The 14,621-nt window shown below is 46.0% G+C and overlaps 1 protein-coding gene across 16 annotated transcripts in view; it reads right to left on the bottom strand.

The window, feature by feature from the left end:
* The window catches only part of KALRN (kalirin RhoGEF kinase), a 642,647-nt gene that overhangs the window by 438,585 nt on the left and 189,441 nt on the right, over positions 1-14,621 (bottom strand). For all 16 annotated transcript variants that reach the window (XM_079922559.1, XM_079922555.1, XM_079922558.1 and 13 more), the window contains exon 3: positions 14,008-14,122. In XM_079922559.1, coding sequence (XP_079778685.1) covers positions 14,008-14,122 — 115 coding nt within the window. The remainder of the gene's footprint in view (positions 1-14,007; positions 14,123-14,621) is intronic.

Consider the following 14,621-nt stretch of genomic DNA (forward strand, 5'->3'; position numbering starts at 1 on the left):
GAGCTTTTCCAAAGCCGGGAGACAGAGAAGAGAGAAGAGAGCTGACTCAGGAGAGGCTGCCACAGTGTGCCGTGTACCAGGGACACCCTGCTCACTGCCATCCCTGTTGCCATCACCACTCCTTCTCCTCCTCTCGCTGCATCCCCACCTCGCCTCGCCCTCTCACGGGGATTCCCCCTTCTCCAGCGGGGCTCCGGTTTCCTAGCAGGGCAGGTGGAATCCTCATTAATAAACCGCACGCTTCCTCCAGGAAACAATCTTTGGTGAAAACTGCCTGCGCACACCACCTCTCCTCCTCCTCCCTAAGTAACAGTCACGTTCTTGAGAGCCCGCTGCTATTTGCCTGCACACACAGACACATGCCCTAATAAACCACCAACGCAGACACCGTCAGCTGCCCTCACAGGCACCCTCGGGGCCAGGCCCGCTGGGCTTTGCCAACGCAGGAGCTCCACTTCACGCAGAGCAGGAGATCTCACCCAGGAGCCAGCCTTCCTGCCTTCTGACACCAGTGAGGGTCCCTGTGATTTCCACGGTGGAAAACCCTGTGAAGGCTCAGGCACGGATGCAAACCTGAGAGCAGCAAGGGAGGTTGAGGAGAGCCAACGGAGAAACCCAAGGGAGGGGGACATATTTGGAATTTAAACTAAACATGAAGGGCTCCAACGGGCCTTTGCCCACACCCACAGCTAGCTCAGAGGCCCTGAGAGCTTGTGGGTCAGTGGACAATCCCTCCACGTAAGACCCCAGGGAGGTCCTGACCCCACTGCATGCTGTTCTGGGGACCACCTGCTGGCCCATGGGTCCTGTCCATGTTAGGGGGGAAGAGTGGGGTTAGAGCAACCAGCCCCAGCAACAGCACTGGCCAGCTGGGTGGCCCTGGGCATCTCAACACACTCTCTGGACAGCATTCCACCCTTTTAAAGTGAAGGGGTTGGCCTGGCTGACCTCTACAATCCCTTCCTGCCTCAAGCTCCAGGATTCTAATCCATCTCCTTCTTTTAAAATTCAGTTCAGATTAGACATCCAATAAACTATCTCTGATGACATCCACTGAACTGCTATGCTTATTGAACAAATGCCTGGAAAACGTTTAGTTGGTTTTCTCCAGTGGGTCCTAGAACCTCCACTAGACTGCAAGCTTTCCCAAGGGCAAGGACTGGGACCCCTCACTGGTCTGCAAGTTCAGCCTGACAAAACCAGAGGATTATCTGACCATTATCTCTAAGTTGATGTGTATGTAAGAACTAAACAATTGTCCCATCTATGCACAGAATTAAATCAGGACTGATTTGCAGGCTCCCTAACGGAGCACTCCATCCCGGTCTGGGCTAGGTCAGGGGGAGGAGTGGTTCTTGCCTTATTCCGGGTCCAAAATAGGGAATTTCTCTTCAGCAAGTAAGTTCTGAAGCCTGAGTTTCCCGCAAAGGAAAATAGCCTCCAGTCTGGAGATGAGAGGACAGTCTCTTCCGGCACAGGGAATCAGGGTGGAGAATGTCACAGCGCGAGGTTCAGACCTTGCCTCGGGTACCAGGCCAAGAGGAGTTTCTGCGCAAAACCTGGCACACAAACTGCTAGCAGTGGAAACAGATGAAATTCCAGCTCGGGACTGCACGGAACAGTCTGAGACAAGAGGCAGAAAAATGTACTGGTTTTAAGGTTTTTGAATAGTTCTCAAAACCAAGGCTGGTCCTTGCTTGACCTAGAATGAGGCAGGGGGCGGGGGGAGAGGAGGGAGGCTCTGAGAGAAAGGGAAAGAGGGAGTAGGACCATCAGGACGCACACTTGGGTGATGTCAGTAAATGACTCAGAACAATATGTGTCCTAGCTGAGTCACGGTGGCTCTAACCAAGTGCTCCTGTCTGGGTTCCGAAAGAAACAGGACTGGCTGTCACACTTGCTCAATTTAGAAACAGGAATACTTCTCCTCGGTGAGACAATTATTACATACTCAAGTATTAAACGTTATTTAATATTTACTACAGTTGTCTAGGAAAGATTATATTAAACCCATTTTGTAGTTGAGGAAAAATAATTGTCACTTAGTGGTTACTTAAGTTTAAATGTTTCAATAAAAATTTGAAAAGTAAAGCCTAGAAAATCTAAGGTCTAGTGAGGGGAGAGCAGAATATTACCGTTTAGAGCCTCTGACAAAAACCCATCTGTATCTTCCAGGCAGCTGAGCTAATGTACTCCACCACTTGGTGGCAGCATACCTAAATTGCCAGAAGTATACGTACATGATAAAGGCAGTCTCAACAAAAGTGAAGTATCGTAACGTGAAGTGTCAGCATCCAATATATGCCAAAAAAACATACACAACCCCAAACACCAGTGAGGGGCACATGATAGAACCTAACCAATGACAGGTGAAGAGAAATACAAAACATGCTGAAAATAATTACCTAATGGGGGAGGGAGAAACAACCCCAAATCTGGAAACCACCAAGTGAAAAACACATCCTCTTCCCCAGTGCCAGGCTGTCTCTCCAGTATCCATATTCAGGGAGCTCCCTCATTTCCAATATTCCAGCCAAATGAATCTGAACTAAAGTTAAATCATCCTGATTCTCCAGCAAGAATTCCTGAAAGACCTGAATATACTGGGACTTATATCACCAGCAATGCTGAAGTTTACCTAATCTAAGTGGAACCAGAAACATCAGCTTCCTAATCAGCCTGTTGTTGTGAGCCATAGACTTCAGAAGCCTAAACAAGAAAGTAAATGACCCCACCTAAGCTTTAGAGGCTCGTTCAACATTGCTGCCCAGAGACAAACTCCAAGGAGACCCAACTTTCTCAGTGGAAGGCAGATAAGGACCTCAGCTCAGATAAGAGCAGAGAAGATTAACAACTACTTTGTGCCAAGCCAGGAACTAATTACACAACCAGTCAAGGAGCTGAAATACACCCAGAAGCAAAACTAAAGATTCACCAAGGGCAAAAAGCAATTAAGTCTTTATAGATTTCTTATCAGATCTGAACTTTAATGTATGGTCCCCTTTAACATCCCTATTAGTTTAGGCAAGTGAAAGGAATCCTACCCTGGAAGACCCCAAAGGGCAGACCCTGTGGCCAATTCTTCTACTCTTTCAAATCCAGGGTCAGGTTTGCATAACATATGGCCCTAAATTGGGGTTCTTGATAATGGTAATGACAATGTTTGCACAGTGGGTTCTGGGCAGTAAGGAGCATATAAACTTAAATTTGGAGAAATATAAAGACTTGGAACTCTATGGCAAGACATACTGGAAGTATAAACTGGGAAATCTGGAAAGAAATGTGGCGATGTGTATCACTAGCCTTAAAAAAATCCAGGACTGCCACAAATCTATCCCAAAGAAACCATTTAAAATGTAGACAAAGGTCCACAAACAAAGAAGTTTACTGAGAGTTATTTACAGCACTGAAGTTTTGGAAATGACTTAGATGTCTAATGATAGGGTTAATTAGAATATGGTGTATCCCAAGCTATACTATTATGCATAAAAAGGTTTTAATGTTATGAAAATATTCTTAGGGTATAATATTAAGTGGAATAAAATAAGAAGCAAAATTAAATAACCAATATGATTCAATTCTGCTTTTAAAAATCTCCAAAGGAAAAATATAGGAAGGAAAAATGTCAATATATTAATTATTCCTATTTCTAGAGGTTAGAGTTACAAGTGGTTTTTTAAAATTCTTTCTATTTTCTGCATTTATTTTCTATAATAAAGAAATATTTTTCTACTTTGAAAAAGAGGCCAAGACTTTATCACACTATTAGGCATATATATTCATTCATTCAGTATTTATTACAAGCCTGTTAGGCGATACTGATCTTATTACTATTACTACCATTCTACTAGCTCTTATCCTAACCTTAACCATCACCCTAACCTTGACTTTGACAAAGCTGTGCTAGAGACAATAAAGGACAAGTGACAAAACAAGGTCCCTACTGCCAAGCAAGGAAAGGGAAAGAAACCACTGTTTGCCACCAGCCCGTGCCGTGTGCCGAGTCCTAGGCTAGGTACCTTACCTGTGTTCTCTAGTAATCCTCACTACCGTTGCGTCTGGTGATATTTCTATGCCTATTTTACAGGCGAGGCAGTTTGTCAGCTGCATGCACATTTCTCCTCCTACAGGGGAGGGTTCAGGGGTTCATTCTTCCTGGACTGGAACCCCCTGCAAAATTTCCAGGATCAATTTTTGTCCTCAAGGCCACTCTTTCTTCCTCTATTAGTCCACAGTTCCACTCCCACCAAGTCAGTGGCAATGTCCAAAGTCCCTTCTAAGGGTCGCATTGAAGACGCATGTGAAGAAAAACCAACACACCCTCTCCATCAGGAAGCCTTCTGTCCAGTGCTGGGTCCTTGATTTATCACCTAAAGGCGTTTACTGGAAGCATTTCTGGAATAATGAGTGCTGCTTCCCATAGTTACTTCATGACCACATGGTTTCCGCCTCTGATTGTCCAGGTTATCGTTCTCCAGGGAATCACAAATGCTTGCCTCTGCATGTGAAGCATCGCAGCTGGCTCTCCCCACTCTATACATACACACGCACACACACACGCACACGCACACACACACAGTGGCTTTTCACAAGGCTTCCAAGAGTCCCTCTGGCTGGCCCTCTGCCTCAGAACTGCACCAGCATAGACACAGACCTGCCAAGTCCAGCAGTGGCACGGTCACGGAAGTGAACTAACTTCAAAATGCCTATGAGCTGACTGCTGAGTAATGCCAGGATTGTGCTTCTGACGCCAGAGCAATGCAAGATCGAACTAGGCAGGTGGCTGAGTGACAGAAACATCTAAGACCCGAGGAAACAGAACAGGATGAGCCCCCTAGAATACAAAAGAGGCCACCCCCACCATTCCAGGCTTTATGTTCCGCATCCCTACCACAGGCAGCCTTTTTACTTATCTCTTTAAATAGTTTCCATGGTCTTAAGTGCTTTTTTCCCCCTACTACATCCCTTAGTGTAATTAATTACTGAAAAATAGTTGACTGTCATACACAGATGAGCATAAATGAATAGCATTTGTGTGTCTAAAACTGAACACAAAGACCTGGGGGAGGAAGTCTGAGTCACCACCTTCATTATCCTGCACATCCACAGTCACCACTGCTGTCTCGGCCAGCAGAAACCCAGGTTTCAGGCAATTGCCACCTGCATTTCCCACCTGCAGCAAGCTTCACACTTAAAATCCAAAGAGAACCTTGGAGGAAGCAGGTTTGATGGACAGGATGCCACTGCCCACCGAAATTACATCATCTGCCCCTCATCTCCTTACTACCCTCTTCTACTGTCCTGCTCCAATCCAATCCTATCCTTCAGGGTCTACCTTCCTTCTCTCTCCAAATCTGTCCCCTGCACTCCATCAACCACTGCCTCCTTCACTGTGGCCTCCTCATCTATTCAGAGGATAAAAGCGCAGGCTCTGGTGTTCCACATTACACTGGCTGTGTGTCCATTAGCAAGTTATCTAACCTCTTTGAGACTCAGTTTCCTCATATGCAAAATGGGAATAAATAATACCCATTTCAAAATGTTGTGAAAACTAAGTTAATGTATACAGAATACTCACAACAGTGCAATAATGTAGGTTTGAAGATAATGATAATGGCTAGCATTTATGTATTACTTAATAGATCAGTTCCAGAGGTTGGATGCATTAAGTGCTTTTTTTCAACTCAAAATTATGTTTGAAGATTTATCCATGTTGTTGCATAGCACAGTAGTCACAGAAAACTATACATGGTATAATACCATTTTTATAAAGCTCAAAATCATGGGCTTCCCTGGTGGCGCAGTGGTTGGGAGTCCGCCTGCCGATGCAGGGGACGCGGGTTCATGCCCTGGTCTGGGAGGGTCCCACATGCCGCGGAGCAGCTGGGCCCGTGAGCCATGGCTGCTGAGCCTGCACATCCGGAGCCTGTGCTCCGCAGCGGGAGAGGTCACAACAGAGAGAGGCCCGTGTACCGCAAAAAAAAAAAAAAAAAAAAAAATCATGCAAAACTAAACAATATATCATTTATGTAGACATGTGGTAAACTATACCAAAGGAAGCCAGACAAGGATAAACACAAAACTGAGGATAATAGTTATTTCTGGGAGAAGTAGGTGAGACTAGGGCGGGGAAGAGCCACAGGGAGCTTCAAGAGCAGAGGTGATGTCCTGCTTCTGAGTTTGGGGGTGGGCTCTCAGGTGTTCGATTTATTATTATGCTTTATAATCGACACATACATTACACCTGTTCCTTCATATGCAGCAAATATTGCCACATATGTATTTATACTTATAGTTATTATTATTATTAGGTTCCTTTAGGAGACAGACTATAAAGTACTGAATGTCCGGGTGCCAGGCATCTTAGACATCCATTGCTGCTGCTACCAGCGCCAAATGTTCATCCTCATCGCCTCCTGTTCTGCCCACATTCCCCTCCTCCAAGATGCTCTTAAGGGAAGGGGCCTGGGGCAAAGCTGGCTGGGTTACCGACTACCCCAGTCCCAGGGAAGGTGGGGCCCTGCCCCTAGGATGCTGCAGCAGAGTAAGGAGGGGGGCCGGTGGTGACTGTTGGGTGTAGGGGCCACCTTCTCCCCCGGTTCTATCAGGGAGGAGGTAGTCATTATTTGTCCCAGCCTGGGCGCCCCCGCTCTGGTTTCCTATTTGCAGTTACTTGAATAAAAAAATATCCTTTTCTCGGGCTTCCCTGGTGGCGCAGTGGTTGAGAGTCCGCCTGCCGATGCAGGGGATACGGGTTCGTGCCCTGATCTGGGAAGATCCCACATGCCGCGGAGCGGCTGGGCCCGTGAGCCATGGCCGCTGAGCCTGCGCGTCCGGAGCCTGTGCTCCGCAACGGGAGAGGCCATGACAGTGAGAGGCCCACGTACTGCAAAAAAAAAAAAAAAAAATATATATATATATATATATATATATATATATATATATATATATATATATATATATCCTTTTCTGGGAAAGAAAAAAAGGAATGAATGAAACATTGGACAAAAAACAACACAACTGTCCAGAGGTAGTTTGTGAACAGAGGAAAGATGGAACCAGAACCTTCGGGGTTGGGGAGGAGCAGATGGATGGGAGTGGGCAAGGCCAGCTCCTTGCTATTAGCGCCCCGAGTGAGGGAAGGAAGGGGAAACCAAGGCCCAGAGTGGAAGCAGACAGGGACAGGGAGTGGCTCTAGCCCGCCTTCAGTGGCTGCCACCGGGAGCCCAGGCCTCCTGGGCCTCACCTGGATAAAGGTGACTCTGCATTTTCATCACTGCACTAGATTCCAGGGTGAGGGCAAGGTAGGCTGGAGCTTGCTTAGAGGGGGGACGGGGCTTAAACCCCTCCTGCCCCTGCCTGCCTTCCTGTGCCCCCAAGGGGGCGGCCCAACCTACTGCAGGGACAAGGCAAGGTGGGAAGGAAGCAAAGGGGGTGTGAGCCACACCTGGTGAGTGAGACACAGCTCGGTCGGGGGTATCTGGGGTCAATCACCCCCCTCCAGGGGCCACACCTGCTGCCGCTAGTACCTGCCTGGGTGCTAGGCATGAGAGATTGCTACATAGTTTCCTCACAACACCCTTGTGAGATGGTCGTTCTTTTCCCAAATTAAAAATTAGAATACTGGACTCAGAAAAGTTGAGTCATATGCCCAAGGTCTCAACCTATGTCAGACATCTTCCTTTTGCCCCTCTGAATCCATTCTCTATCTTCTCCCCTCTACCCGATGCCCTGGGAGGCTGACCCACATGGACTGCCTCAATGAGCCCCCTGTCACCTGGCTTTGGTTGCATTCAATCAATGAAAAACAATGACAGGAGGTCAGAGAATGGGAGGGGGGAAGCAAGAGTATCGACTTCCCTTGCCCCACATCATGGAATCACCATGAGTTGGTGACAACTCTCTACTGAAGGTCACAGCTCTTGTCAAGCAGCCCTCTCATACAGCTACCTCTCCAGGTTCTATGCACCTCTCCTCACCTGGCCCCTTCAGGCCTAGAAGTCGTAATGTCTTCCCTCTCTGCTACTGCCAGCTCTGGGATAACTTGGAAATCCACACCTTGCTGCTTTCCCTGGTGCCTACCCGCATCATTGTCAAGTGTGGCTTTGTTAAACTCTTCTCAGATAACCCGGGTGGAGTGGTCACATGTTCCCTGACTCAGAAGTGGTAGAGCTGGGATCTGAACCCCAGTGCCTTCCATCTACACGAAGATGCCCCTCTTCGCTTTGCTGTGAGCGTCTGTATGGCTCCAAGGAAGGTGATCGCTGACAATGCTTGTTACTATTGTGATGTTATGTTCCTTAGCAGCAGAGGAGAATACTATTTGCTCTTCAGGGCTTGGCTTATGTACACCTAACAACAGGAACACTTTACTGATACTGCTAAGAAATTTGTGTAGAATGTGGGAAGTGTAATAGAAATTATAAACCCTTTATATATAAGCAACAAAAGAAATTAAAAAGGGATCTGGAAAGCGATAAACTTTAGGCAAATGTCCTCATTGGCTCTATTTTCTGAACCTTCCATCACCACTCCCTGCCTCCTCCTTTAATTGATGATCTCAGAGCAAAGGGCAGGATGCCAATGACACAACTCAACAGGCCCTTACAACAGACGGATTCAGTGATGACAGTTGCCATAGCTTGGATTCTCTCGTGCTGAATATAATGGGAGGAAATCCTTGCCGTTTTTCCCTACTCATCTTTTAACTGTCTTCCTGGCTCTCTCTGGTTACTTCTATTTTCTGGTGATGCTGCACGAAGATAGTGCTGGCTATAAGCCCAATTTATCTCTTGCTGAAATCAGCAGAACAAGAGCAAATGTTATCAAATAATAAGCTGTGAATATGGGCACCTTGGTTTGACTGGCATTGCAGAATATCCCATCTTAATTTCTTGTCATCTTTCCCCACCAGTATGACACCTGCATTCCTTGCTGGAACACTCAACATCTCAGCAACACTGCTAAGAACAGAGTTAAGTGGCTGATACATCAAGGGGCTAACAATTGGTACCCTTGGGAGCAGCAGAAAGATGTTCATGACAAAGCAGGATAACAATGATGAAGAAGAGAAGGAATTCAATGCAATAAAACCACCTGGGATTTCTTTACTAGATACTTAGAAATTTCTATTCCAAGCATATGGTCAACTCCCAATTATCACAGTGGGTAGATTATCCATACTGTGAGTTATGCTGGGGTAATTGTTTACTCTCAGCCTAGATCTTCTATCTGTCTCTCAATTTCTAGGGACATTCATCAACTGATTGCTTCTGAGTATTTCCTTTCCACTCCTTTCAGGTACAAGTAACTGCAAGCAGATAGTAGAGCAGAAGGACAAAAAAGCTAGATAAGTGTAGGATGGATGACAGAAAAGATAACATGGGAGTTCACCAAGATACCTATCCATGCCCTGGCTCATATTAGGCACTCAATAAATATTTGTTAAATTGAGTGAATGGAGTTGTCAGAAAGTTGCATTAGAAGACTCTTAAGGCCTCTCTTCCTACCCTAATATTCCATGATTCCTCAGAATAAGATAACAGAAAGCTTGGAGAAGCCCAAGGAGATAGATGTCATACTCAGCAGGAGCAAGAAAGGGAAGTTGGAAAGGACTCATCTGAGGCTGAGATGGATCCCAAAAGCGTAACTGGTACTGTCACAAACACATCACTCCAGGATGATGCTTTGCCCTGGGTGATACCTCAAAACTCCCATCCAGAGTACAAGGGGACAGGAAAGCAGTTCTCTTAGGATTTAAGATGTAGACAAGATCTGAAGTGAAATTCTAGGCCTTAAATTGTTTAGGGAACCTGAGAAAGAGAGTGTATGTTGGTGGGGTGGTAATACTGTTTTGAGGTTCTAGATTTTATGATGTATTTTTTCCCAATATCATAGAAACAAAGAATTCAGGGCAGGAAAGCTTCTTAGAAATGATCTAATCCAGCCTCCAATCCACTGGAGGAATCCTTCCTACAGCATCGCTAACAGAAGGTCATCTAGTAGCCAGCAACAGGAAGCTCACTTTCTCCAGAGGCAGCAGCGTTACTGCTGGACAGCTCCTGGGCAGATTCTTTCTCCACTTCAGAGTCCTGATCTCTCTAACTTCTACCCTTTGATTCGACAGAGACCATGCCCGTTCCCTCCTCTTTGGGGCAGCTCTCCTGATACCTGAAGTCAGGAATCACTTTTCTTCCATTTTCACTCCTGCAAGAAAACATCCTTCAGTCCTTCAACTGAAGAGACACAGTTTGTGGATCCCTCGGTGTGCTGCTCTCCTGACAGCACTCTAACTCAGCGGTCCCCAACCTTTTTGGCACCAGGGACCGGTTTCATGCAAGACAGTTTTTCCATGGAAGGGGGTGGGGGATGGTTTCGGGATGATTCAAGCATATTACATTTATTGTGCACTTTATTGCTATTATTATTACACTGTAATACATAATGAAACAATTATACAACTCACCATAATGCTAACAGGAGGTGGCGCTCAGGCGATAATATGAGCAATGGGGAGCGGCTGTAAATACAGATGGAGCTTCCCTCGCTCACCCGCTGCTCACCTCCTGCTGTGCGGCCTGGTTTCTAACAGGCCACAGGCCAGTAGTGGTTGCGTACCCCTGCTCTAACTGGTCCACGTAGCTCCTCAAAGGGGGTTGGCAGAGTTCAATGCTGCAGAACTGAACGCAGTAGTCCAGACATGACCTGGCCTTCACACAGGATAGCGGGACTATTTCTTCCCATTCATTTCACACAACCATCCTTCCTCCCAGCCCCTCTTGGGTTTTGCTCCCCTTCACTCAACAGAAACCTTTGCCTTTCTACTTGCTTCCAATCTGCTTTGTCCCATTTTTGCTAAACAAGTCAGAATTAATAGAAGTGTTCTTCTAATCTTTCACTTTCTATTCTAAAGGAAAGATGAGTGTGTATTAGCTGCATGGATGTGATAAACCTACCAGAAAGACAAACACCCTTCATATTCATAAAGGGTACGTACACTGTGATAATTCATAAATTATCACAACCATCTGTTTAATCACCTATTCTAGAATGGTGCCCAAAATGGCAATCAAGCTGATTGGTTCCTTAGATTCTGGGATCCTCCTTCATCACTTACTGTTCCTATTTCCTTGTCTTCTGCGGGCTGCTTCATCCCCTAGGCTACCAGCACAATTATATACTGTGCTGTCCTTTATGGTCACTGGTTCGGCACTGGGTAGGGAAATACCCAGGTTTTCCCTAACTTTCTCAAAATGTCTGTTCCTGTTCACCATGAATCCTAAATCGGCCTGGCTTATTGAGGCTCTAAATATTTGCTAAATAAATAAATAATAAATAAATGCTTGAATAAATGAATGTCAAATGTCACCCACAGATGATTACACCAGTCTGAAGAGCACACTCCACTCCACAGGAGGCTATCTTTCTAGCTTCCTTGCCCATGACCCAGAATAGGCCATGTCTTCTCATCATTGTCACCTTTCTAGTCTAGCTATTCATTTTCACAGTATCCTTTCTTTCCCAAAGCCATGGCTAAGCAGAAGAGTGGCAAACACTACCTGATGCGCTAAGTCCTTCAGTTTTCCTCCCCAGACCTCACTGTCTTTGGAACAGCTCTGTCCCAGGTTTTGTTTCAAACAGTCTTCACGTATGAACTTGTGGCCGACAGAATTAGAAAGTGATGGGTGGGCATGACTAGTTGGTAAACTCTTTAGCCTGCCAGGTACACACACTCCTGGTGAACATAGGCCCCTTGGGAGGGAGGCAGCAGGCAGCCCTGAACAATTCTTCCCACTGAAAGTAGCAACAGGATTCTTGCCTCCCACCTGCCAGAACCTGTGAAGAACCTTTTCTGTTCTCAGGAGCCTGGGAGGCAATGCTTGTGACCACCCACTGGGAAGCAGAGAGCCTGCATCTAGTATGTTCCTCCAACGATAATATATTGTTTCTCCTTTTTCATGACCTTCCTCCCAGCCCCTATTGGATTTTGTTCCCCTTCACCCAGCAGAAACCTTTTCCTTTTTAATTGCTTCCAATCTGTTTTGTCCCATCTTTGCTTAACAAGTCAGAATTAAGAAAATGGTCTTCCAATTCTTTCACCTTCTATTCTAAAGAAGAGATGAGTGTGCATTAGCTGCAGGGATGTGACAAACCTACCAGAAAGAAAAACAGAGTCTTCCGGATCCCAAATTTCTTCTGTCTCTAAAAGAACTAAGAGCCTGTCATGGGTCCCCAAAAAAACTTTTCCTATATATCGCTTCAGAAAATGCCTAGTTTTATTCCTGTTAGTAGAATACTCGGGAAAGATGCTTTTAAAAATGCTTAGCCCCTAGATGGCTAAATTGCTAAATTACCCTCATCAATCATGGGTTATTTAATCCAGCTCCTTGCCTCCAAGACAGATGGGAATATTTCTTCTGTATAAAGACCTCTGGGGAAAAACTCTTCTATTCTTCATCCAAGTCTCATGCACTCAAAGTTTAGAAGTTCTTCTTCGGATATAACCTAAGTCCCTTTCATTGGAGCTTAAGACCTTTCATCTTTTTTCAGGTTCCCTCTGGATAGCATAAAGAAAAGAACGACACCATCTGACATCTATTTGTTCACAGCCTTCTGCTCGGAGCTCTTCAGGGCTCCCCACTCTGTTCCACGTTCTTCCAAGCATTCGATGATGGCTCCTAAATCCCCTTTTCCACCTGCCCGTCACCATCCACCAACCTTTGTACATGTGCCCCCACCCCACCGCCACAGCCCTTTCAAATGAAGTGCTGGCCTCGCTTGACACCTGCTTCAAGAACTTAATCAGCACGTTCAACAATTAGCCAAGGTCTCCCCGCAAAGGCAGACATCCTCTCTGTGACTGACTAATTCCCCTATAAAATGCACAGAGACAAGATGAAGTTCTAAAGGTCCCAGTCATCACTTCTTATTTACCACAACGAACACTTGACAGGCTCCAACCCCACTAAGAGTCAGAGAACAGAGTTCTCGCTGCCCACGAGCAAGGATGAGGAGAGCACTGGGGCAGGAGTCAGGAGGGTTCTGACCAAGCTCTGCCACTGCCCCACCCCCGTAAGCAACTCTAATCCCATATGGACCCTGTTTCCTAAGCAGAACATGACATGTATTTGCCTGGATTACTTCTCAGGGCTCTGCCGGCTCTCACATTCTATGATTCTCTGACTAGGCAAAGGCCTCTCCTACCCCTTCTTAAAAGATATACACCATGTCCCTGGCATGTCTCCCTCACCACCCTCTGAGGCCAGCACCACCTAGAAACACTCAGAAATCAGTGTTTCTCAACTTTTTTAAAAATCATCCCGTGCCCCAAAAGAGACATTTTATACGTTTTTCCTTAATCACCCACCCCATGAGATTTTAATACTATGAATATATTGTATATATCTGTTTATGTACTATGTGTATAGCTGTGCTTAATACATAAAAGAGTAAGTTTTGGGGTTTTTTTGGCCATCCCCAAGAACGAATTCTCATCCCCCTTGGAGGCAATATTACCCCCATTGAAAATGCATGACTTAGATTGAGTTTAAGGCTGCCTCTTGAATGATATAAGTGGAGTTATTTGCCCCAAACTCTAAAAGCCACAAACATATTCATAAGCCAGAGGTTTTAGAAAAAAATCCATTACACAGCCAGAGTGGAATCAGCTGGAATTCCCATTTCCCCAAGGTAAAGAACAGTTTCCCATCGCTGCTCCCAAGGCCACACTGTCACCTCTTCCAGGGCCTGTCCCAGTCCTCTTAGCCTAGGACCTTCACCTCTGCCCACGGTTCCCACATCCAGCTCCCACTCCATCCATATGAATCCCAGCGGTAACAATGGGAATGATGGGAATGAGGTGAACAATGGGTGATGATGTTCCAGAAATAATTAGAATCCATTCCAAGGGCAGAAACAGCCAGGCCCCTGGCAGGGATGGAGGCTCATTCCAACTCACTTGCATCAGTCCAGCCTCCCCCTCCCTCCCCTGCAGGACATTCACCTTACCTTGGCACGCTGGCCAGATAGGTCACGAGTTTCCTCAGGTCTTCCTGTCTTATTCTGTCATGATTGCTGCGAGCAGGGAAGGTCAGGATTGGTCCACCTCGCTTATCACGGCCCCCTGCAGGGAGGAAGAGAAGGGAGTTTAAGAAAACCAGCTAGAAACTGAGCTGGAAACAGGCAGAAAGATGGTGCCCAGAGAAATCCAGTCACTGCTTAGGGCAAGGGCATGGGGTTTGCGTGTGGGGAACACGCGTGACCCTGGGCAAGTCTTTTGACTTTTCTGGTGGCTCATCTGCAAAATGCAGATGAAAATAATGATGACTATATTACAGGGTTGCTGCAAGACCTGATAAGATGGCACATGAGGAAGCACTTTGACAAGTACTCTTCACGAATGTGAGACGATAATGAAGGAAGTGATAACTGCTCGTACTGAGAAAACAAGCCATTAAAAGTGCTATGGTCTTTGGAAATTCAACCTCCAGTTCACTTCTCTTTGCAGACCTCTATGAGCAGGGAGTGCTCAAGATTAACTGAATACCATGGTGAGAAGCCCTGAAAGCATCCAGCAGGGACATCATTGCTGGGAGGTTTTTAGATTCATAGAGAAGACCTAA

The sequence above is a fragment of the Stenella coeruleoalba genome (genome assembly GCF_951394435.1).
Source record: "Stenella coeruleoalba genome assembly, chromosome: 5".
NCBI classification, from domain to species: Eukaryota; Metazoa; Chordata; class Mammalia; order Artiodactyla; family Delphinidae; genus Stenella; species Stenella coeruleoalba.